The following is a 22,310-nucleotide window of genomic DNA, read 5'->3' on the forward strand; positions in this document are numbered from 1 at the left end:
GAGAATTTTTACTCATTTTTGAGGATTTCCATGCATGCCTGGCGCCTGCTAAGTCCACCCAAACTCCTTTTGCTGTGTCCTTCGGTGTTTACCATTGGGCTTGCTTTCCTCAGAAGCGGCCACCACTGAATAGGATGGGTCCCTGCTTTTGACAGGTGGGGCATAGGTTTGTGCTGTTAAGAGGGCAATTCCCTATAAAGTTGCTACTGAGTGTTTGCTGTGGGAAATGTTCCTCTGCGAAACATGACTGGGATCGAGGTTGGGTGGCCACCTGCCCGGGATGGTTCCCACACTGCAGAGGGTTGGGATAGACCTGCCTTTGGGGTCCCTTCAAACTCTACAGGATTCTGTGTTGCGCACCTGCCAGTTCATCTGGGGCAGGGGAACCTCACCCAACACAGCCATAGGACTTGCTTTCAATTAAGCTCGCATGGCTCACGTACTCAAATCGGGCCAGACTGTAGCTAAACGAAAAGTGCTGCATATACCATATTTTTCGCCCCATAAGACACACCTAGTTTTTTGGGGGGGGAAATAAAGGGGAAAAAATTATCCCCCCCCCCCAGGTGCGGGGCTGGAAGAACCAGGTCAGGGAACAGCGGGAAGGCGCGCTCCGCCTCCCCGCTCTCCCCCGAGCTTGTGGGGCTGGCGATGGGGAGAAGTGCGCTTTTCCCCACTGCCAGCCTACAAACCAGGTCGGGGAACAGTGGGAAGGCGCACTCCGCCTCCCCGCTCTCCCCCGAGCTTGTGGGGCTGGCGATGGGGAGAAGTGCGCTTTTCCCCACTGCCAGCCTACAAACCAGGTCGGGGAACAGTGGGAAGGCGCACTCCGCCTCCCCGCTCTCCCCCGAGCTTGTGGGGCTGGCGATGGGGAGAAGTGCGCTTCTCCCCACCGCCAGCCTCCAAAGCAGGTCGGGGAATATCGGGATGGTGGCGCTCAGCCTTCCCGCTGTCCCCCGAGCTTGTGAGGCTGGCGATGGGGAGAAGTGCGCTTCTCCCCACCGCCAGCCTCCAAACCAGGTCTCCGCAAGAGGTGGGAGAGCTTCGGGGTGCAGGCAGCTCTCCCACGGCTTGCGGACAGCTTCCTGAAGCCTGGAGAGCGAGAGGGGTCGGTGCGCACCGACCCCTCTCGCTCTCCAGGCTTCAGCGAAAGCCTGCATTCACCCCATAGGATGCACACACATTTCCCCTTCATTTTTGGAGGGGGAAAAGTGTGTCCTATAGGGCAAAAAATACGGTATATGGTGAGTTAATCGACTTCCCCCCTCTTGGCGGTGCTTTTCTGCCTTTGCCCATGGCTACATGAGGAGATATGTACAGCACCTGCTGAACTCTTCTGTCAGAAAACGGCCTTGCCAAAATAAAACGTAGGACCTCATTTTACAAGGGTGGCGTTCAGGGAAACGGCAGGGTTTTGTCATGTGCACAGGATTCTCTTATGGGTCATATGTGTAAGGTGGTGCCCATTTAGTTAGGTATAATAAATAGGCTCACGCAAACTGTTCTTCAAAATGTTGAAATACCGCTTAGCCTAGTCCTGGCCCTTTAATAGGACTGGAACAAATTTTAACCCGTGACACTTTTCTTAACACAGAGATAGAAGGAGAAAGCATCACTTGCTTAAATTTGGCCTCTGAGGCTGCCACTTAAAGGAGCAACACCGGGACAGAGACTTGGCAATTCTGCCAATGAAGTGATTGGTCCTGCAAAGTATTTCAATTCTGTTTATGAGTGCACAATATAATAGCCTTCTAGCTTACCCATCTTCCATCTATGCATTCAGTATTGCTAATTTGGGCTATGATGGCCTTCTGTAAACAAGCCTGGGCAGTAAACATGTAAAAACAACTTTTTCCCACAGTTTAACTCTCCTGAAACTGTGTATGTGATAATGGTTCAAATATATTAATTGGCACTTAGTGGTGTGGACTCTTGTTCTGTAGGGCAAGTAGTCATCTTTGCAGATGGTAAAAGTTCGCTCTAAAATTACACATGCAACCAAAGACAATTTGCAAAAGTCTCCTTATGCTTTATGGTGTGCTTCTGCAGTGTACATTCAGCTTTTTTCTCTCTGTATTTGCATACATAATTATAGAGAACTTCCGTTTCCAGACACCTGTATAATACAATTCACAAACTTCTATAAGCAGACACCAATGTACTAAATATATTAAAATGTATGAAAGCACTTTTTTTGAAAAGAGACTCATGAAAAGTATTCCCCAAATGTTTTAAGTCAATATAATCATTTGTTTGCATGTTACTATTTTTAGGAAAGAAACAGTCGAGTGCTTTGAAAAATGAAGATGCTGCACAAAGGTATCATATCTCAAAACATACCATAGTTAAACCAAATACTGTTAAACCAACAACATCTGCAAGGCCACAGGTTTCCTATACCTTGTGTTATTCATATGGCTAATTTGTTCTCTTGTAGGAAGGCGGCGCTTGAAGCTGCCATTAGAAAGAAGATTGAGGCTGAGCGAAAAGCCTTGCAGGTTGTCGAACGTCTGTTGGAAGAAGATATTACAGAAGAATTCCTTGTGGATTGTGTAGGTCCTCTTTTTCTTGGCAAGTTTTATACTGCTTTGTGTTTCAAAAAGTTTGTTGTTACTGTTGGATAAGCTTTTGCCAGCCTTCTGTATATCATCCGCACACTCATCCCAGTCCAGACGTAGTTTGCAGACGCTTAGCAATGCACTTCCGTGTTTGCTCAGGAATGAGTCCCACTGTTTTAAATGAAGCTTACTGAATGAAAGCATGCTGTGTTCCAGTGCACAAGTCCCATTAAAATCAAAGGCGCATCTTACGTTTGCATTCTTTGTCCCTTCAATTTTCATGCAGAGATGCATATACCTATTAGAAACTTACAGACTGGTTGTGGCTAACCTAAGTTTCTCTGATAAATCATGTAGATCATTAAGGCAGGATACGGTAGCAAAGTTGGGACAAAGGAGGGATCTTCTTTTGCTTAAAACAGGAAATAATGTGACAAGCTTGAGGGTGGAATTTAAAAAATATGGCACACTGTGGATGCTCCTGAAGTACGACCAGCTTTTCCCAGAGTGCTACTTGCAAGATTTCCAGTCCTAGTAAATTGCTTGTAGTAGAAATAGAACAGAGCTTAGGAGTTAGGGAGTTCCTTGATCTTTTTAATGCTACAGTTCAAGCTGCGACCCAGTACACCCTTATGTGGGAGTAAGTCTCCTTGAACAAAGTGGGTCTTACATCTGACTAGACATGCATAGGATTGTGGTGTCAGACGATTGTTTAGATCTCCTGAACCCTGAAAAGAGTTTTTGTCTCTACCAAACAACCCATATTAATGCCTTCTCTTAGGGCAGGGCATTTTCAGCCCATGGGCTGCATTGGACACTCCACTCCTGCTTTCTTTGCTCCTCTCTTGCAAGCAGCAGGTGTCCTGGAAGATTTGAGGGAATAGCAGATACTATGGAGTCCCATCAGGTATTTGTAATCCCATTCAGACAAGCAAGAGGCATTATCAGAGATCAAGGACGTATTCCAGCCAGGCAAAAACACTCAAAGTGTGAAACAGTGCCAGCAAGGGGTGTGGCTTGTAGAAAAGGGACGTGGTATGAGGAGAGCTCAAACGACCAGAAAGAGACAGACCTAGAGTTTGCCCCCCACCCCTGCAGGCCTGATGTTCCCCATCACTGCTGTAAGGCATTTTTTGTTCCCCAATTTTGCAGATAGATGCACTGAAGTGGGAAGAGAGTGACTTCTCTAAGGCTGCACAATGAGCTCATCACGGAGATGAGTCTGAAATGGGAGACTTCCTTATTTGTTACTCAGGCTCTTAGTTTTCAGGGCTCCTACATATTCTGGCAGCCCAATCTGAGGCACCTTCCCTTTGGGTGTTGGTGGGAGATTCCATGGATTTCCATGAAAATGACTTTATGTAAAAACAAACAAAACAACTAATATTTTATTGCATTTTCAGAACTTAATGTTTCATTCTTTAAAACCCTTCTAAGGGAGTAAGGTACATTGCACTCTTGCTGGGCGACCCTAAGCAAATTGAATGTTGCAGCCACCTACTTAGAAATAAGCCTCATTGAAGAAAATGTGACCTCTGAGTAATCATAATTACATAGTCATGCATATAAGTACCACAGGTGATGGCATCTGGAAGATGTGCATCATTTATGCAAAATATTTTAAGCGGCCTCTGTTCTGCTCCATCCTGCCAGAGGAAAAGCAGTTGTTGCTTCTTTGTTTTCATTCAGAAAAAAATTAGTAGAATCTAAAAGATAGACTTTTTTCTATTCTAAGCTTTTTATTTGTTTTGAGTTTCAAGGCAGTAACCTGTATCTTACGTCTGTGTGTTTTCATATTTTCAGGGGAAGATTATAACACCTCCTCACTATAAGGATGTTGTGGAAGAACGATTTATCATCAAGTTGTGTGGCTACCCCATATGCCGAAAGAGGCTACAGAATGTAAGAATCTATGAGTGGCTTCTTGATATTTCTGCAGTTTTGCATCTGTCTTTCTGTGTTGGAATGTGGCGTCTGGTCAACTGAACTTCACAGATGCATGGACAGGAATCCTTGGTCATCTTTGTGTAGATCAGCCTTCCATAATCTGATGCCTTCCAGATAATATGGACTGTAACACCCATCAGCTGCAGCCAGCATGGCCAGTAGTTAGGGCTGATAGAAGTTGTAGTTCAAAATTCTATAGGGCACCATGTTGGAGAAGGTTGGTTGAGAGACGGTGGCTTGGCCAAAGTCACCTATTAAGCTAATTGGCTAAGTGAGGATTTGAACCCAGGGCTCCACAGCTTTAGATGATTATTTAATTTATATGCCACTTAATGCCAAAGCAGTTTACAAGAACAAAACCCAATTAAACGAGCATTAAATATAAGCATCCATAATTAAAATGCCCAATTAAAATAAACAATGAACCAGTCTCATCAAAACAGCAACATATAAAGATCCATAATTAAAATATGCAATAAAGCAATCCCATTAAAACAGCACAGTAATTAAAATAGGAGACTTGAGTCAAGATTATTTGTTTGCACATTGGCCACCTTTCCCTGTCAGTGATTTTGGGTGCCCCCTTTCCCTCCTCAATGAGGCCAAGATGAGGAGATCAAAAGCTTTTGCTTCTATTTTTGACTAACTGCAGCTTAGCATTAGGTTTGAATTCAGACAAAATGTGATTAGTCTTAACTATGATTTACCCAAACAAGCCAACTTCAAACCTTGGTTTATGAAGCTGGCTTGTTTCAATAAACCATAGTTAATATTAGCCACAGTTTAGGTTTTGTATGTAATGCTAAACTATGGTTGATCAAAAATGGAAGCAAAAGCTTTTGATCTTGCAGTTGGGCCAGAGGAGCACAAGGCTCATGTACATAACAATGCATTGTTATGTTGTGTTATGCATTCATTGTTGTGTCCAATTCAGGTATTCGGCTTTTCTTACAGAGGCTAAGGATTTCTATTTTTAAAAATTGATATAGCTTAGGTCGGGGGTGGGGCAGCATGCTGCTCTCCACATCTCAAGACTTCAAATGCAAGCTGAAGTCCTCAGCATTTAAACAAAAAATGTCAGCAATTTTCAGAAGTGTGGTTTGAGAAGCTCAGTTCAACATAATGTGGTTTGGTCAGTAGTGTTAATTATGGAATATTATTTTAGAGGAGAGAAATGCTAGAGGGAGCACTGACACATTTGCAAAACAGTGTTTGTGATTTTTTTTTCTTTAGGTGCCAAAACAAAAGTACAAAATATCAACCAAAACAAACAAAGTGTATGATATTACTGAAAGAAAGGTAAGTTTAAAAGCTGTTTGTTACATTATCACTTCTTCGTTTATTGTTGTTTAGCAAGAAATTGGTTCAGTGTTGCCGAGGGCTCTAGAGCTGTAATCCTGGCTACATGCAAGGTTCTGGGTTGCTATTTCTTGCTGCTGTTGGCTTCTTCAGCTCTTTAAGTTCCCTTGCCAAGTACCTCTTCATGCCCTACCAGTTCGGAGCCACAGAAAGAGCAACTTGCAGCGTAATGAAGTCAGTACAAGCTGATTTGCTGAGCTTTGTGACACATGACTAGATTGGAACTCAGAGGCAGAGAATAATTGCTCTTGCACTGCATCCTACTTCCTGTCTTAGCAACTGATCATAAAATGTTAATCATCTCTATTCATTGTGTTAGCTGATTCTTCACACTCACCAATCTATCAGAGTTTTTATCAAGTTTATTTCTATTTTGTTAAGTATGAAAATGACATTTGCTGTTCTCTTTGGGGGGGGGCAGTGTTTTTGCAGTAACTTCTGCTACAGAGCATCAAAATACTTCGAAGCTCAGATTTCAAAAAGTCCTGTGTGGCTGCGAGAAGAAGAAAGGTAATTGGATAGTGTTGTTTGGCTAGGCTCAGGGTTTTGTTCTTGGGCATCATTTGAAAGGAAGACAACACCAAAAACATGCGTAGAAAAATACACTATTATTTTCTTTTCAGTGCGTTTCAAGATAATACCCTTTGTCAAAAGATGTAGCCCAGGGATGGAGAGGATTTTTTCCCAGCTGGCTATTCAGGTGCAATAGCAGGCTCAAACCCTCATTAGCCTCTTAAGCATGGTCAAGCTAGCTGAACTACATGACTGTACTGTATTTAAAGAAGTGAGGGAGGAACTTGGTTTAGAATATCCAGCTAAGGCAGAGAATAGCAAACCTCTGGCCCACTTGCATAAGCTTCTCCATGCGGCCCCACAAGGCCATTTTGGCCAAGCCATGCTTATGGCCACCCACCCTACTCCTGATTTCATATATGTAGCAGATTAACAGCCTGAGCAAATGGTTTTGCTAGTGACTTTGAAGCCAGAGTTTTGTTGGGTCTGGGACAGGTAATGGCTCAGTTGAAATGTGGTTTGTGGGCTGATCTGATCAGCGGTGCCTGCCAAGCCTTGTGCAAATCTATATGCACATAGGCTTCCAAGGCCTAATGATCAGCTGTTTGTTGGGTCTTGTGAAACCCTTTGGAAAGTGGGAGGCTATGTGTCCCCCCAGGATCTGCCTCCGGTTTTGAGCATTAGGTCTGCTCCTTCCAGCTCTGCTTGATCAGGCCCCATCTCAAATCTATCTGTCTTTTTAAAGGCAGGATTACCTTGCCTTATCTTATTAGAGCAGCTGTCCTAATTTTAGCAACAATACCAAAGGGGACTGTGATTCAGGCTTTGGAAACAGGACACTTGCCTAATAGACTCTTAGAGCAGACCTAGTCAACCTAGGAGGTAGGAAAGGAATCTGACTAGGCTAAAGAGAAAAATTGTGACTTGCAAATTACCAAGTTGCCACTGGGTGTCACCATCTCACAAGGCATGTCCCTATTCGGAGGCAAAATGCCACAGAAATACAGCAAAAAAACCCACCACCTTATTAAAGGCCAGTTCCAGATAACACATGTGGATATTGATTAAAAAATCAGAACTAATAATCTATTACAGTGGTACCTTTGGATGCGCACGGGATCCATTCTGGAGCCCCGTTCGCATCCTGAAGCGAATGTAAGACGCGTCTGCACCTGCGCGGGTCGTGTTTTGCCGTTTCTGCACATGCGCATGACGTCATTTTGAGCGTCTGCACGTGCGCGAGTGGCGAAGCCCAGAAGTAACATGCTCCGTTACTTCCGGGTCGCCGCGGAGCACAACCCGAAAATATTTAAGCTGAAGCGTATTCATCCCAAGGTATGACTATACCTTGTCCTGAATGACTATATCGGTCCTGAATAGATTATTTCTAAATTCCAGAAGTTGGAAGAACATTTTCTTTTTGTGCTTTCAGACCAAAAAAGTAAAACTTCACTTGAATTGCATGAAGTTATTCCGAGATAAGTGCAGTATCCAAAATTATGTTGCTTCGAGCCTTTTTTTTTTTCATTTAAATGATGCCAGCTTTAGAAACCTGCCCACCCCCCACCCAATAGTGATGCTAAACACATGGCAAAAAAATCATTGCCAACACATATAGTCCTTGATCCAGGAATAGTTGCACCGAAAAAGCTTTTTGTAAAGACAAAATAACAAGGAGATGAAGACAACTCCTGACATATCACAAAGAGCTGCTAAGCACCAGTTTTCGGTATTCTTATGATGCTTTAAGGATTTCCCCCCAAAAAACTTTGTATTTCACCTGGAGCAGCATTGTTCTTCCACGGCCTTTGGAATTGCCTCCAGCATAATGCTGACCCATCACCATCAGGTCCAAATGGAGCAGTTGGAATGGATGCAAAGAACATTTCTGGCTAGGATTGTTTCCTCCCGGTACATTCTGAGCCAGTAGCAAACAGCAAGATGGGGTGATGGTCAATACCATATTAGTTCCATTGCCAGTGAGTTTGCAGCTTGCTGACCGGCCCCTTGCCCCTCCCACTTTTCTTCCAGCAAATGGCAGCAGTGACCCATCTTCCTGGAGGTCAGATAAGTGCTGCTGCTCTGCCCCGTCATCTGTTACTGTTCTTAGCCCAACTATTTGAAGATTCAAGTTTTAATCTTAAACATGCATAACTAGGGAGTGAGCACCAGTGAAAGCAGCAGGACTTACTTCTGAGTAAACCTGCCTAGGACTGTGCTGTATGGTTTTCAAACTTATCCCGATGCTTCCTATTCATGTGGCTTTAGGCACGTAAACTTGCAGGTCAGAATTGACCATTAGCAGTGGTTCTCCTCTCCCCAGATTATTGGATCTGCTTAGGTGGGTTAATGTTGTTTACCAGCCTGGATAGCTCAGTTGGTTAGAGCACTGTGCTAATAATGCCAAGGTTGCAGGTTTGATCCAGCTGCCTCTTTCTTCATTGCAGTGCGTTGGACTTAGATGATCCTCAGGGTCTCTTCCAACTCTACAGGTCTATGATAAACCTTTTAAATCATTGCCAGACTACTCTGGCTGTAAAGCCCAGTTCTCGAATCATTGCTCAAAATAAATTTAATTTCTAAAATGCACTTTGTTTTTTGTTTTTCAAGGCCACCAGACATTGAATTGCTGAAGGATGGGGAAAGGTACGGTAGAAGTGGTGGTTTCATTTATGTATCCACAATCTGGTTGAAAGAAGTCTTTGATTTCCTGTTCTCTTCTGTCACACGGCCACGGCTCTTGCTGGCCTCCAGAAAGAGCTGTTTGCCTTGATTGTTTCCCCCTTTTGTGATGGCGAAGGGTCTGTTTGATCTGTATGATTTACAGCTGCCCCTAGTGCTGCGGCACAATTGGACCTGTTGAAACATGACACAAGCACAGTGTTTGCTCTCGGGCCCGAAGCATCGGTGTTTTGTATGTGACTTTCTTTGTAACTGAAATGAGACCAATTATATGTGCCGAAAGCTTGTTTACATCTTCAGGTAAAATGTCAAATGGGCAGATCCACTGGTTTTGTATTCATTTAAAAGGAGAGAGAAAGCTTTGGCCGGATCTGCAATCTGTGGTGGGTTTTGTGTGCGCGTGTTTCAATGGCTTTATTTTGCTTGGTTTCTAGTGGTCCGTACTTCGTCTGCATCTAAAGCAGAATGCAATTTCACAGCAGTTGCTCTTCTAGTATATCACTGGGGGCAGGGAAGATCTGTGTCATACTTGTTGTCGTAGAAATAGTTAGTATCTATTTATTTGTTCTTTTGAAAAATCCCTTTCTTTATGAAATTTATGAAACTGGTGTTTCTCAAAGGTCCAGTTGCTTAGGTACACTTTATCCCCATGCCCCAAATTACTTTATTGGCCCGAATATAAGATGCACCCACAAATAAGCTGCACCTTTAAAATTCAAGGCTTACTTACGGGTGCGACCCGCCTCCCGGCTGTACCTCCCTGAACGGGGGGGGGGGGGGGACAGCTGGCTGACACTTGGTGCCCTGCTCCCCAAGCCGACACTGGCACTCAGTGAAAGCAGCAGGACCCCCTGTTCAGGGCAGTAGTGCCAGGAGGCGGGCACGCAGCATTCGATTCTGAATATAAGCCGCACTTCAACTTTTCACAGCCAGAAAGGGGGGGGGGGGGAGTGTGGCTTATATTCAGGCCAATACAGTACTTGAGAGGGAGTGCCTGCCTCCACATTAGCCTGCCCATTGGCAAAAAGCATCAATCATCTGGGGTTCTCCTCTGGGTTACGCTGCCATCAAAAACGAGGCAGGTGGCAGCTAGGGAGACAGAGGTCCCATTTGCACAATGCATTTAAAGCAGTAACATACCACTTTAAGCAGCGATGGCTTCCTCCAAAGGATCCTGGGAACTGTAGTTCGGTAAGTCTGGAGAGTTGTTAGGAAACACTTTGCAAAGCTACGATTCCCACAGTGGTTTAATTATCTGTCTTTCTTTCCAGGGAACTCCAGGGGACTTGCAGCTCTATGAGAGGGTCTCCTAACAACTCTCAGTTCCCTTAATAAACTACAGTTCCCAGGATTCTCTGGGGGAAGCCACGACTATTAAAAATGGCGTAATCGTGCTTCTCAAGGTCGTGGGTTTGGGCCCCACATTGGGTAGAAGATTCCTGCATTGCAGGGGGTCCCTATCAGCTCTACAATTTTATGATTCTGTGAAAAGTGTAGTATAGATAATGGCACAGAGAGAGAGAGAGAAAGAGCGCCTTCTCAGTGGTGGTACTCAATGTAACTCCCTCCCTAGGAAAGCACACTTGTCACGAATGTGAAGACCTTCCCTCTCTTCAGATCTCTAGTTAATAAGCATGCTTGTTGGTTTGTTTGTTGTTAATTTATGGCAGGCATAGGCAAACTCGGCCCTCCAGATGTTTTGGGACTACAACTCCCATGATCCCTAGCTAACAGCACCAGTGGGCAGGGATGATGGGAACTGAAGTCCCAACACATCTGGAGGGCCGGTTTGCCTATGCCTGATTTATGGCTTGCCCTTCACATACATGTCTCAAGACATACCACAAAAACAGCTAAAATAGTGACAAGAAGAAATTTTAAAACATGAAGATGGGTTTAGAATCAATGCAAAACGAACACCTAACGCAGAAACCTTTTCACTCAGCTGGGAAAGCCTGTTGAAACAAACAAACAAAAAATGAATCAGTTATTTGCAGAAAATGGGTGCCTTCCATATCTCAACAGGATGCTGTTCCGTAGAACGGGGGCAGCCACGCTGAAAGTTGCTGTGATACTTTGATAGCTGCCAGATTCTCCTCTCGCTTATTTTATCCTTTTTGGTTTTGTCAGTGTGTTTTTATATTTGTTTGCTTCCCCACCCCCAACAGTGGCCACTCTGGGAAGGAAGTGAAATTAGTCAACGAAGCAATCAACACTCTAGACATTGAGAACCCTCTCCCAGCAGCGACCCAGGGCAACTCCAGCATAGACAGTGAGAGCAGCAGTGAGGCTGAACAAGAATTTGTTTCCTCCGTTCTGCAAGAAAAGAGTGTACGTCCATTGCCCAGGAAGGGTATTCCCAAAGAGAAGTGCAAGCGGAGAGCACAACCCAAACCTACCAATGCAGACGCCTCCATTGATGATGCCGCAGAGCAGTTTAGTCGGTGCAAATTAGACACTCAAGGAAAAGAACATGTTCTGGATAGCTCTCGGATTAAAGGAGCTCCTGTTTCTCTATCCAGTCCTACTCCTGAAACTGTCCAGCTCTCTGAAGGCTTTGGAGATAGCTCCAGCGGCTCGCAAGTAGTTTTCCTGGGTGTGAGCGCCAAAGGGGCAGAACTGTTTAAAAGGTTGCTTGCCAAATCAAAACAGATTGCGAAGCCCACCTTGGAAGGCCCAGCCAACCCGCTCACTGCCAAATATAGCTTGCTAGAAGGGCTGAGGCAGACCTTTACCGAATGGAAGACTGAGGAAACGGCGAAGCTCCTCCACGGCAGCGACGCCGCAGCCACCTATGCCCCACAGCCCTCTCCGGCAGCTGGCCATGAGGAAGAGGAGGAGCTTGACGAGGATGACTTGGAGAGTGACAACGAACCTAACAAAGCCGCTTCTGAGAGAGGCGCCCAGAACCCTTTGAGCCAGCCGTTGCCTTTCAAGGCCTTGAGCCCAGCAGCGAAACCTATACCCAGCTACGAGAAACTGAAAGAAGAGACCTCGCAGTTAGAGTTAAAGGTGCAGGAATTTTACAGAGGAAACTTCGCCTTAGGCGAAGAAGATCTGGCAACCCTGTCGAGAGGGGAGCAGCATCACAGCAATGACAATGTAAGTATCTCTCTGGAGAAATAGGCTGGTTACAGACATGCACACACACCCTCCAAAAAAAGCAGTCTTTTTGTAAACCTTGGTTTATGAAAGAACTCTGTGCATCAAAGGCGAATAATAAGAATACCGTATTTACTCAAATGTAATGCACACCTTTATTTGGCCAAAATATGCTGTGAAAATTAGGACACACTTTAGATTTGATGGCGTGTTTACATTCGCCAGCAGATACTTTTTTGGGTTTTGAGGTTTTGAAAATTGAGGTGCGCGTTAGCTTCATTGTCAAATACGACAATAATAATGCAGATGTAACAATGAAGTTAAAAGATTAGGAGCAGCGCCTTGGGTGCACGCCTGCCTCCCGTCTGTTCACACACTGTCCTTCATTCTCACGTGCAAATTCCACCCCACCCCCTGCTTCACTTTTGGATCTGAAAATGGTCTACATTACATGTTTAGGGAAGCTTTTAAGGTTTAACAGACCACTGTATTTTAATACTTTGTTGAAAGCCGCCCAGAGTGGCTGGGGAAACCCAGCCAGATGGGCGGGGTATAAAGAATAAATTATTATTATTACAAGTTTTTGCCAACTGTAGCTAGTATCCAATGAAGTCTGGTGCTAGCGAGACCAGTGGTCAGGGATGATGGGAATTGTAGTCCAAAAACAGCCGGAGACTCAAGTTTGGGAAAACCCTGCTCTGAATCAGCATAAGGCAGCTTCCTATGTTAAACGTTAGTCTTTCTAGCTTTGCATTGTCTGCATTGGCTGGTAGAGGCTCTCTGGGGTTTCAGGCACAGGTTTTCCCCAGCCCTACCTGGGGAAGTTGGGGGTTGAATCTGGGACCTTTGGCATGCAAAGCAGATGATCTACCACTGAGCTATGGCCCTCCTGTGCAGTTTTTAAAATATATTTTATGTCACCCCCTCCAAAAAAAATACTCTTGTTGTGCCCTGTAGGGTGATAATCAGCGGCCCCCTGCCCTCCCGCTTGTAGATTCTAAAGCTCAACAGCAGATTCGGACACGGATTGTCCTCGAAAAGCTGCGAAAAGTGTAAGTACCTCTTTCACACCTGCTGTTCAGACACCCAGAAGGGAGCCATTTGTTGAATTGGGAGAATCACTTAAGGGGTGAGACTAAATTGCGAGCATCGGCTAAAGTCCAGCAAAGCTAAAGAGAGGTTTTTTTAATTAACCATTCATGACCAGTGTTCTCAAGGGAGTACATTCGCTAATAAATGGCCTGATTTTGCTTTCTTTCCAGTTTGCCTGCTGTTTTGGGCCCTCTTCGGATTCCTCTTGGGGATGTTTACAGTGAACTTAAAGATCTCGTTAAGACGTTCAGGTAAGCAGAAAAGACTCTCTTTTCCCCCAATTTTTTTTTATTTATTTTCCAAATTTATAGACAAACAAACAAACATAAATCCTAACTATAATTATTCCACTATTATTAACATTGTTAGGTGACTTCCTCGAATCCCCCTGGCTGAGTTTCAATGTATATCATTGTAACAGTTTTCCAAAACTAATTTCTCATAAAATTTACTTAGTCAATTAACATCTTTCTTTCTTACCTTATTAACTTTAAACATATTATTCTATAACATCAAATATTTAAATCCTAAGCCAATCTGGTATTTGCAGGTATTTCTATTTAAGTTATCTTATTTATTTAGCTAAATAGTCTTTAAATTTAATTTAAATATTTAGCTAAATAGTCTTTAAATTTCATCCATTCCTCCTGGTACTCCTCCTCCTTCTGGTCGCGGACTCTTCCGGTCAGATTGGCTAGCTCCCAAAAATCCATCATCTTCATCTGCCATTCCTCCACTGTTGGCACTTCTTGTGTTTTCCAGGTTTTTGGCTAACAAAATCCTAGCAGCAGAAAAGACTCTTAGAGCTGACTGCTGAGATAGCTTGGTCAGTAGAACATGAGACTCTTAATCTCAGGGTTGTGGGATTGAGGCCCACATTGAGCAAAAGATTCCTTCATTGCATGGGGTTGGGCTAGATGACCTTTGTGGTCCCACCTTTATGATTCTTAAGTGGCACCAGTGAGTGGCAAGCTACGATCCCTTATTGTGAGAACATGGGTAAAGAATTAGAGTCCTAAATGATACCTGTGGGTCATTGTATCTGGCCGAGTTTCCTAAAGCAGGGTGGCTGGAGGCTAAATCCAGCTCCTATGTATTCAAAAGCATGCTTATTTTACCTAGCATGCACATCTGAAATAATAGTGAATTTGCAGTGTAAAATCTGGCATCTTGCCCGTAATCTGATATCTTTACTCAGAATTTTCTTATTTTTGTTTCGCATGTTAAAACCAAGCTTCTAGTCCTGGGTTTCAAAGGTTTAGCAAATTGTGTTGGCTTTGTTGTTGTTGCTTCAAGGGTTCAGGAAGTGGGAGTTCTATATTGGTCTTCATATTCACAATCTGTCCTTACCAAAGCAATGAAAAACCCCACCTTCTGCAAACTAAAGTAAGCAAATATGTACATCCATCAGAATATCACTGTGATCCTAAAAGTAATCTTGTCTGAATTCATTAGATTAAAGCTGCACAAGAAGGCAGTTGCAGTTTGTATATTCTGATTGCAGAGTTTCTGGTGTTTACGTTTCGGAGATTTTTTTTAAGCACAAAAATTAAGACTTCACTGTGAATTATGCTGAGTTTGCTGGTTTGGAAGGGACTCTGTGTGTGTGTGTGTGTGTGTGTGAGAGAGAGAGAGAGAGAGAGAGAGAGAGAGAGAGAGAGAGAGTGAGTGTCGGGGGAAAGGAAGAACACAACCTCATCATTTTTCATTCTTGAAAAATGATGCAACTGTTCCTTTTTAATTAAGTAGTAAGCCACCTATAGGGATGCAGGTGGCACTGTGGGTTAAACCACAGAGCCTAGGACTTGCGAATCAGAAGGTCGGTGGTTCGAATCCCCGCTACAGGGTGAGCTCCGGTTGTTTGGTCCCTGCTCCTGCCAACCTAGCAGTTCAAAAGCATGTCAAAGTGCAAGTAGATAAATAGGTAGGTAAACGGCGGGAAGGTAAACGGCGTTTCCGTGCGCTGCTCTGGTTCGCCAGAAGCGGCTTAGTCATGCTGGCCACATGACCCGGAAGCTGTACGCCGACTCCCTCGGCCAGTAAAGCGAGATGCACGCCGCAATCCCAGAATCGTCCACAACTGGACCTAATGGTCAGGGGTCCCTTTACCTTAAACCACCTACAACATGTTATGGTAGGTGAGTGAGAAATAAATGATAGCAATGAAATTGTTCAATCGCTTGTTTAGAGCTCACTAGTTATGAATGTAATCTGTAGCCAGGCATCATTTTGTCAGAATGCAGAGAGCATGTGTTCGGGTACATCTGGAATCTTCCCCAACTGTTCTGCATCTCTCTTTGCATCTTCTTCTGACGTTTTCACTTTTACGGTCCCCTCTTCAACCTATGACCCCTCTGCCTGCCTCACCTCTCTTGATGCCATTGGCTTAGCTGCCCTGATGTCATGGATCTGCTTAGGCCCTACACAGCTGTGTGGCAGGGAGGGAGCGCTTGGGAGGCCTTAGAAGTGGAATCCCAGGGGCCACACAATTGTTAGCTCTGCATGCCATGAATTTTTGGGAGAGACAAACCAAAATGGACATAATTTGGAACATTCTAAGTCTTAAAATATTTTTTAAAGTTTAGAAGATCATTAGGTAAGTGTATTTCTGCTCAGTGTATTTTTGGTGACCTGTACACTTGGTTATTTATTAGCTATGGGTTGTGATGGATTATGGTGGTTTGCGCTGATGAGGAAATTAAGGTCGCCTTTCCTTCGAAGGGAGGCAGAGAGAGGAAGGATCAACTTTAAGAGACATATTATTCCACCTTCAGTGACCTCATGCAATCTTAATGCTATCTTGCTTTCCTAACTGCCTTCTTTCATTCTGGAAGCAAACCATTGTGCATTATATCGGCACTGGTGGGTTTTTGTTTTTTTGTTTTTGCTAACCATGGCTACCTCCTTTGCAACCATGATTGGAAATGGATTTGCAAACCACGGTCATAATGCAATGCTGCATTCATTTAGCTCCAGAAATTAAAGACGATAGGTAAAATTGTGTGTCAGGAGGAAGCCCAAGTCTGTGGCCTGTCAGATATTGTTGAACTACAACCCCCATCACCCCTGACCATTGGTCATGTTGGCTGGAGCTGAAGAGGGTTTGAGTCCAATAACAACTAGAGGGCCTCCGGTTCACCATTCATGATGCCCAGCAATAATCCTTTGTAAAGACTAATTGTGACTAAAATTAAAACCATCTGACGATGAAATTACATTAATTACAGCTTAGGTAAAGGTAAAGCTACCCCTGCCCGTACGGGCCAGTCTTGACAGACTCTGGGGTTGTGCGCCCATCTCACTTAAGAGGCCAGGGGCCAGCGCTGTCCGGAGACACTTCCGGGTCACGTGGCCAGCGTGACATCGCTGCTCTGGCCAGAGCCAGAGCCAGAGCCAGAGCCGCACACGGAAACGCCGTTTACCTTCCCGCTGGTAAGCGGTCCCTATTTATCTACTTGCACCCGGAGGTGCTTTCGAACTGCTAGGTTGGCAGGCGCTGGGACCGAGCAGCGGGAGCGCACCCCGCCGCAGGGATTCGAACCGCCAACCTTTCGATCGGCAAGTCCTAGGCGCTGAGGCTTTAACCCACAGCGCCACCTGCGTCCCGAATTACAGCTTGGTAAGTGACTAAAAGGCAGTGTGGTAATAGCAAAGCAAGAATTAAAAGAATAATGGTGGTAAGACAGGTATTTCTTTTGTGTGTTTGAGTCTGAGAGAAGCCCTGCTCTAAAAACGCATGGTTCATTATGAAGGGGAATTTAGCTACAAAAACAAACAACCGCCGCCCCCAATGACGGTTAAAAGAGCGTGTGGTGAACTGAGCAACAGCCATTTTCAGCTCCATTGGTTTTTAAAGGAGCGCGTGCCGTTCATCCTTGGCTGTGCACCATTTTATTCAATCTCCACTGCTGGGAAGTACACTAAAGAGTTCTCTGGAGACGTTTTAGGAACAGTTATAGTTCTTCCTAAGCAAAGTCCCTCAGTGCCTGTATGCTTTTGTTACGAAAGCTGAGATGTCAAATAATCTCCAGAGCCGTCTGGGTCATTTTGTTGACGAGCGAAGAAGGGAGCAGCGGGGGGTGGGGAGTGGAATAAAGAAGCCAAATGAAGACGTTTGCAAGTGAGATACTAATAAAAACGGTCCTCAATATTTCTAGACTTGTTTTTTGGACTCGGAATTTTCTGAGTGGAAGAAGAGGAGTAGAGCTTAGGTCATGGCTGGGGAACCTGTAGCCCTTTAGATCAAAGCTTTCCAAACTGTCGCGACATGTTAAGTGTGTTGGCTGCAGTGTGTAGGTGTGTTGCACGAATGCTCCCCACGCTCTTCCCATGGCTGGAAAGGGTTAGTTTAACCTCCAGTTTGCTAGTAAAACTGAATTACTGTGTCACAAAATGATGCAAAACTGAATTACTGTGTTGCGGAATGATGCTGCAGGACTTTAAACTTCCATCATCCCTGACCATTGCTGGCCGAGGCAGAGGAGAATTGTAGTCCAGAAAAGCTGCAGGCCAGTAGGTTCCCTGGCTCTGCTTTAGACCTTTTCAACTGGCAGTTGGTTTTGCTAGTGCTTTACTTGGTCTAAGGCAGAAATCAAACCATGTTCGCCTGTGAATGAATGGTCTTCGGCTTATTACATGCACTTTTACCTTACATGGTTTGGATGTTAACTATACAACCTTTAGAAGACATCTGAAGGGAGCCCTATATAGGAAAGTTTTTAATGTTTAATGTTTCCTTATGTATATATGCTGGAAGCAAAGTGGCTGGGGCAACCCAGTCAGATGGGCGGAGTACAAATAATAAAATTATTATTATTATAAGTGAAACCACCATTGCTTCCAGCCTTGGTTAAACTTGCCGCCTCCAACCAAATGTTTGTGGTGTGTTTCATTTCCGGAGGGTTTGCATTTGAAAGGCACATGCATTTTGCCTGACATTTAGCAAAGCGATATGGGCTAATAACTTTTAAAAGAAGAGAAATTCTATTTTCCACCCTATTGACTTGTGCTGCGCCGAGGCAAATAGTGTTAGCTGGTAGAACTAGTGAACCATTTCTACATGGGACATGCTCTTGACTGTTTCCTGAAAGCTTTCTCTCTCTTCTGAGGCCTTGGCGTCAATGCACAGCTGGTCTCTGAAAGCGACTGCCCTTTCCCTGCTCCTCATTATTTAAGGCTTCACACCTGTAGGTTGCATGCTTCCTTCTTGAAGCGGCTCCTTCGCTACCGCTGTGCAGGTGAGAAACTTGCTCTGGGACAGGAGTTGGAGCTGACGGCTTCTGGCTTGAGGAACCCCGGCCTCTCCTCCCGTCTAGCCATGCAGCCGTCTCTGCCTTGCCTTGTTCCGCAGAGCGGATTGTTGGTGTCTCCGCTGTAAGGAGCATATTGATGGCAACAACTAGTGTTGAGACCTTGCCAATCAATACTGACATTGAATGAGAGTTAATTGACACAAATAACTGCATCTCTCCGTTTGTGTACGAGAATGATGCCTTCTTGAGCTGTGATCAATAGTGCCTCCTTGTAGGGCACTGAAACAAAGCCGCGTTCTCTGCTGTTTGACAGAGCTCTCCCCAGTGATTTTTGGACCTGTCTCTTCCATTGTATCTCATCGGGGCCGATTAGCTGGAAGGTTACATATGAATTGCCTGTCAGAATGATTCTGTCAGGCCTTTCTTTGTAAGTGTTTAGCACTGTCATCAGCATAGAGTCCAGACCTTCAGCCTTTTGTTCCGTCTCTTATTTGCAAGTACACCTCGCTATGCATAGAGTGGGGCTTTTTCCATACTGCCACAAGCCCTTAAAATTTTTTTAAAAACTCTTCTGAAGATGTTTTCCTGGAAGCAAATCCCACAGAGCAGTGTGAGAAACTCGGATATATAAGCTAGCTGCCAAATGGCTCCTTAAACCAAGGTTACAGTTGCGAAAATGGAATGTCTAGTTGCCATTTTGGGGCAAAGGATGGACTGACTGTGATTGATTCTCAGTTAAACATCTGGCAATTGATCTAGGACTAGGTTAAGAGCTTTGAGAATTTAAAAAAAGAAAAGTCGCTTGATCCAGGGACATTCCCCATATATATTGGCCTATTCCGACCTCTCTTTCTTAATGGTGACTGCTCCTGCTCAGGCTGCACAGAAAGAGCAATTTGGTTCCAGAAATTCATTCTGATTGCGCAGGTAAAATAGAATTGATAGAATTCGACAAGGTGGAGTATTAGTATGTGAAAACAGTCCAGATCCAATGATCCCTAGGCATGCACTTCCAGATTGTGGAGATGTCAGGTGTCATCCTGGTACCCAGGCATCTTCATTTGGTCACAAGTAGTCAAAAGTCAGGTGCAAAATGCGCCTGGCGCCTGGCTAATTTCAAACACTGCTATGGAGTTCATTGCCTCTTACTTCCTAGTCAGTTGCGCATCAGCTTTAATTAACATTAGATGATCTGTTTCGTATCTGATTAGGACCAGGATGCAAGAATCTCCTTAGTGGGGGGTGGGGTTGGGTTGAACTTCAGGGACTAATGATAATTCTGTATGTTTTCCTAAAGATAATATGTGCCATCATTTTGTATGCCTTTTCCAAGATGATATTGGAAGTTTATTTTCAGAGTACTTTTCCAAACTGAGTAGAAAAGAACCATGTGGGTGGCAGGGTAAAGGATGGAAAGAAAGGAAGAAGTAGTAAATTCCTGCATTGCCGGGGGTTGGACTAGATGACCCTTGTGGTCCCGTCCAACTCGTATGATTCTACGATTTTATAATTCTATGTTTTCAAAACATTGTCATTGAGTGCTACCATGAGCTTCTTTGATAGAAGGGACAGTATTGTTGGCATCCACCTGTCTCTAGAGACAATGGAGTGTGCCTCTGGGGGTGATGTCAAACGGTGGCGTTCGTTACTTCCCTGGGGCACAAGCCTGGGCCGTGTCAATGGAGATCCTGGACTGCCCAGATGACAGTCTTTGATGTGGTCCAAAGGAAAGCAGAGCAAGACGTTTGGCACCAGCTTGGCTGCAGGAGTCGTCAGAAGGCGATATACAAGGTGTCATCCAACTATCTTAGAGACTCCACTCCGGATTTGTGTAGGATTTACTGCTTAGCCCTTTCTTTCTTTCTTTTTTAATTTATTTATTTTATTAACATATAAAACACATACGTATACATTTACACAATACACATACACAACACTCTACCTAATTTTCATAACATAAAACATACCTACATTACTCTATGTAATACCTACCTATACTATACATATCAACATGCCTACCCACCTACCCCATACGGACACCCACCAAGTGACTTGACTTCCAGCCGTTCTTGTTACGCTACTATATTTTTCCAACTAGCTTAAACGCATTTCAATATTTCTTTAATCTCTTCTTTTATCTTAACTTTACTCTCCTTTCAAAATGTGAAAGGAGTGGGCTATCTTTAAGGAATACATCAAAATTTATGTGGAAAAAGTAGAATTTCTGACAGATACTGAGTGAATCCAGAAAATGATTTACTGCTTAGCCTTTTCTCCCAAAGATATCCCATAAGGTAGCGATGGTTGAATTCAATAAATAAATAAAACCAGACATAGGTATGACTCTAAAGAGAGGAATTCTGATGCTTTTTATATATTTTTATTGTGCTGTAATATTGGTCCTGCAGGAGTCAGTAGGCCAGGGGTAGGTAACCTCAGGACTAGGGGCCAGATGTGGTCCTCCAAAGTTTCTCTGTCCAACCCTTGAGATTTTCCCCATTCTGCAAACTCTTCCCAAGCTACATCCTTACCCAGTCGTCCTTTGCACCCTCTGTTTATTGCCTGGATGGAACGTGTCCTTGAATTTCTCCGGTAATGCCATTTGCTTACTCAAAGGGAGGGTAGAGATGGGTGCGTCAAAACTAGTCTACTGTACTAATGCAATATTGACATTTGTGGCTCCACCCAGTTTTGGCTCTGGCCCCCTGCACTACTGCATATGGCCCCTGGAAGGTTGCTCTGGGGCTGAAAAAGCTTTTCTGCTCCTGCCCCCTAGCTAGACCCCAGCTGTGGAAGTATGAATTGTGATGCCCTGTGCAAGATGTTAATTTTATGTATGATTTGCTTTTCTTGCCCGAACATGCATGGGGAGACCTCAGTTCATATCTCTGTGGGCCGTGTAGCTTGCTGGGTGATCTTAGTCCTCTAACTGTCTCTCTGATTTATTCTACTTCATAGGGTTGTCGTGAGGATAAAAATGGATAGTCTGTGGGAAGAAAAAGCTACTTTAAGTTCCTTGGAGGAAAGGCAGGCTAATGTATTTAGTTTAGAGAATCCCAGAGGTTCACAAAACCACTGTCAAATACATAAAGTATAGTAAGTAAATGACTAGTAATAAGTTAAGCATAAGACATAATTTGCATTTTTGCATAGTAAAGGTAAAGGGACCCCTGACCATTAGGTCCAGTCGTGGCCAACTCTGGGGTTGCGGCGCTCATCTCGCTTTATTGGCCGAGAGAGCCGGCGTACAGCTTCCGGGTCATGTGGCCAGCATGACTAAGCCGCTTCTGGCAAACCAGAGCAGTGCACAGAAAGGCCGTTTACCTTCCTGCCAGAGTGGTACCTATTTATCTACTTGCACTTTGACTTGCTTTTGAACTGCTAGGTTGGCAGGAGCAGGGACTGAGCAACGGGAGCTCACCCCGTCATGGGGATTCAAACCGCCAGCCTTCTGATCGGCAAGTCCTAGGCTCTGTGGTTTAACCCACAGCGCCACCCACGTCCCTTTTTGCATAGTATATCCCCAATTAATAAGAAGGCATCTGTCATTTTTAAAGGCTGCCATTAAATGTGAAAAATGGAAGCAGTTTTACATTTCTTATATTGCCACTGAAATTATACCTCTTTTGTCAAATAACCCTGGTTTGGATGAATTATTTATAGAACCTTTTACCTATAGATAATTTTGTGGGCTAGTGTGAACAAGCCAATTTTTTTTAAAAAGTAGACATAAAAAGTTGACTTATTATTGGTTTTACATAACTCTTAACAATTTCTGAAATAATACAACTGTTAATGCTCGTGG

At 44.2% G+C, this 22,310-nt stretch overlaps 1 protein-coding gene across 3 annotated transcripts in view; it reads left to right on the top strand.

Annotated features, from left to right (window-relative positions):
• RPAP2 (RNA polymerase II associated protein 2) overlaps positions 1-22,310 on the top strand; it is a 53,504-nt gene that overhangs the window by 646 nt on the left and 30,548 nt on the right. For all 3 annotated transcript variants that reach the window (XR_013840028.1, XM_079981410.1, XM_079981409.1), the window contains exons 2-10: positions 2,274-2,319; positions 2,438-2,552; positions 4,362-4,460; positions 5,739-5,804; positions 6,286-6,374; positions 8,988-9,023; positions 11,228-12,161; positions 13,119-13,213; positions 13,424-13,504. Coding sequence is in view for 2 of the 3 variants with exons in the window: in XM_079981410.1 (XP_079837536.1) it covers positions 2,274-2,319; positions 2,438-2,552; positions 4,362-4,460; positions 5,739-5,804; positions 6,286-6,374; positions 8,988-9,023; positions 11,228-12,161; positions 13,119-13,213; positions 13,424-13,504 (1,561 nt within the window). In the remaining variant the exon portion in view is untranslated. The remainder of the gene's footprint in view (positions 1-2,273; positions 2,320-2,437; positions 2,553-4,361; positions 4,461-5,738; positions 5,805-6,285; positions 6,375-8,987; positions 9,024-11,227; positions 12,162-13,118; positions 13,214-13,423; positions 13,505-22,310) is intronic.

This window comes from Podarcis cretensis, assembly GCF_951804945.1.
Source record: "Podarcis cretensis genome assembly, chromosome: 6".
Taxonomy (NCBI): domain Eukaryota; kingdom Metazoa; phylum Chordata; class Lepidosauria; order Squamata; family Lacertidae; genus Podarcis; species Podarcis cretensis.